At 42.9% G+C, this 3,158-nt stretch overlaps 1 protein-coding gene across 1 annotated transcript; it reads right to left on the bottom strand.

The window, feature by feature from the left end:
- Nucleotides 1-1,451: 1,451 nt before the first annotated feature.
- LOC311025603 (uncharacterized protein) lies at nt 1,452-3,158 on the bottom strand. The gene is made up of 2 exons (XM_084028576.1): nt 3,002-3,158; nt 1,452-2,461 (listed from the first exon to the last, which is right to left on the bottom strand). The coding sequence occupies exon 2, from the start codon at nt 2,451-2,453 to the stop codon at nt 1,674-1,676; it is 780 nt and encodes a 259-aa protein (XP_083884702.1). The 5' UTR covers nt 2,454-2,461; nt 3,002-3,158; the 3' UTR covers nt 1,452-1,673.

Raw genomic sequence — 3,158 nt, 5'->3', positions numbered from 1 at the left:
CGGTTATCACCTCAATCAATATTACCCCCCCTACTAAAGCACCCCCTTTATAAAGTAACCCTGCGCTGTAATTGGTTGTTATCCCCCTGTGTAAATTTAGACACTGCCACAAAAACCTTCAAGATTTATTGCAGAGGACTCCGAGTCCACTGCAGCTTCCTACCTGTCATCAGCAATACAGGCAACTCTTCATTCTGCACTGCATTGCTGCACTTCCACCAGCCATCATTCCAGACATCAGAGTTTAAAAGGGGAAACATTCAACAAAATAACGTTGCATCATTCCTGGTTCATGTGACCACAACAGCCGAGTCATTGTTCTTGTTTGTATTCCTTTTGTCTTTGCTCAGTCGTCATGTAAACGCCACGTACCTATGTGTATTTCTTTTTACAATGCATTTGTTTCTTCCTCATACTTCTCTCTCTCTGTGCTTTTCCCTCTCGCCTGCCAGTAGCTACCTGCACCGACCGAGTATCCTGTCATTGCCACTTACAGCAAGCCTTCAAAGTCAAACCCTCATTTCCACTGTCAGACGCTACAGAACATGCTCTGCTGCCAATTTGAGCTGTTAGCACACAGCAGCAGTAGGGGGGGGGTCACCCAAATCTCTCAATTCCAAGCTTTACCTTATTCACTTTGAATGCCTGATGTCCAATCAGAGAACATGGCTTCCACTGCATCCCATCACCCAGAGCTACCGCAACCCCTCCCCGCTATGGAGTTGAGATGGAGTTGAAGCAGGGGCAAGCACTGAGAAGGGACAAACTATTCCGAATTTTAATGAAGGCTGCACATCCATCATGACGTCACGAGTAAACAGATGAGCAAATATCTGCACAAGACGACGGAAATAACGACATATTGGGCCTTTGAAAAGGTCTTTTGTCCGGCTTTGTCAGCGCTGGGTTGGGTGGCAGTGCTCGGAGGAGGCACATTCTCTGCTTGCTAATCAAGCAGTCCTCTCTCTCTCTCTCTCTCTCTCTCACACACACACACACACACACACACACACACACACACACACACACAAATACACACACACACACACACACACACACACACACACACAAATACACATCCCCCCCCTTATTTACATAATACACATTTCCTAGCCCCTTACCCTAACCTTTAATATGACAACTAAATACTTAATCCCAATCCTTATCCTAACCCTAACCAAAAATGAGTCTAACTTGAACCTTGAAAACCAAGACTTAGGCTGAAGGAGTGAGGACCAGACAAAAATGTCCTCATTTTTAAAAATGTTCTCAAAAATGTTTTGGTCCTTACTAGTAAGTACAATAACACATTCTCACACACACACACACACACACACACACACACACACACACACACACACACACACACACACACACACACACACACACACACACACACACACACACACACACACATTCAAACAACTAAATTGTGAGTAGCCACAAAGTAATACATATTACAAATTTTTATTCTCATAAATGTCATAAATGCATGTACATCTCAAGTACAGTATCAACACATCCAGTGCCCGATTGAACAGACATGGCAGCACACACAGTTGTTTGACTTATTGTTAAGAAAAAGCTGCTGAAAAAAGTATTTACCGTCGAAGGGTTTGTAAAGCTAAGCGAAAGCAGCTGCATGGGAAACGCTTTTGCAAACACACACGGCTCTACACCACATCCTTTGGGTCTCCTGTGCCCTGACAGGTGGGAGCCGCTTCGTCTTGGGTGGGATGACCATCAGTGGCCTCCTCTTGTGCTTTTTGGACGATGGCTACAGATGACACGTCCTCACTCTTGTCTCCCACCTCCTTCTTGTCCTCCTCTCCCATTTGTCCACCTTCGTTTGCCTTCACCCCTGCTTCCTTGGCGGTACCATTGCTCGCGTCCTCCTGTGTGGGAGTGATGTCAGACATTAACACAGTGGTCTCTTTGGCTTCTGTCGCTGACGTGTTTCTGTCCTTCTTGGCCGTTCCCATCCAGTATTCAGTGGTGCTGATCATGTCAGTGTTGGCGCTCAGAAACTTGATGTGTCTGCTCAAGCGGCACACCTTGCACGTCAGCAACAGAGTAGACATGAGCAGAATGGTACAGGCTATGATCAGTCCGCCGGCCACCATCAACACTTGAAGACATTCCTTCTTGTAAAACATGTTGAAAAGTGTGGCAGCGGGTGTTGTGGTGGGCTGTGGGAGTGATGTACGCAAGCTGCTGTGGCTTTTGGAGGCCTGGGAGGCTGTTGAAGGAAAATGACTGACAGCCACGCTGCTGGCAACATTGGCGTGACCAGCTTCAGTTTGAGAAGCTGGAAAAGTGGAGTTTGTATTGTCCTCTTGTCCAGGTGTGGCAGGATGTTGACTCATGGTTAAAGGGCGTTGGGTGGTTAGAGCGCCACAAAATAGTGTGCCCAGGATTTCTATGCAGAACAGCAGGAAGAGGAGGCCCTTCATGTTGGGATCTAAGAAGATAGATTTTTTCAAATGAGATTCAGAAAACAAATTTAATACATTGGAATTAGGAAAAAGCCCAGACACAGTAGTAACATACTATATTATCTAAGGGGGCTGGGCGGCCACAATAACAGCAAAACTATGTTTTATTGAGTGTTTGAGCAATAAACAATGTAGTAGTTCAAGTATTGTACCTATGTACAATTTTGAAGTACAATTTAGAGTTTTTTTTTAATTATTCCTACTTCACTACATTTTGGAGAATATACATATATACACACATGCAACACTTTACTTTATATTATATATATATATATATATATATATATATATATATATATATATATATATATATATATATATATTTCATAACGAACAAAGCTGTCTTTAAAGCGGCCAAACAAATATATCACTTTTTTCCATCAGGAATTAGGACAGAACCATAAAACAACACTTACTTAAATACTATAAAGACAAATGTTAGCATGCCTTCACTGAAATGAATAGTGTCAAAAATAAAAGTATATATATTAATTTCTGTCACTTACAATGTTGGTGATCTTGATATAGTTCCAAGAAGAATGAGGCTTTGTGTATTCAAATACGCGAAATGCAGCAAATAAAGAGAGATGAGCGATGTGAACAGGAGCGACTGACAATGTCGAATGATGGTGATCTAAGTCAATGACACATTCATCTGGCTGT

The sequence above is a fragment of the Eutrigla gurnardus genome (genome assembly GCF_963514095.1).
Source record: "Eutrigla gurnardus genome assembly, chromosome: 15".
In the NCBI taxonomy this organism is placed as follows: Eukaryota; Metazoa; Chordata; class Actinopteri; order Perciformes; family Triglidae; genus Eutrigla; species Eutrigla gurnardus.
The sequence above is the reverse complement of the archived record's forward strand: the minus strand, read 5'-3'. Positions and strand labels throughout refer to the sequence as shown.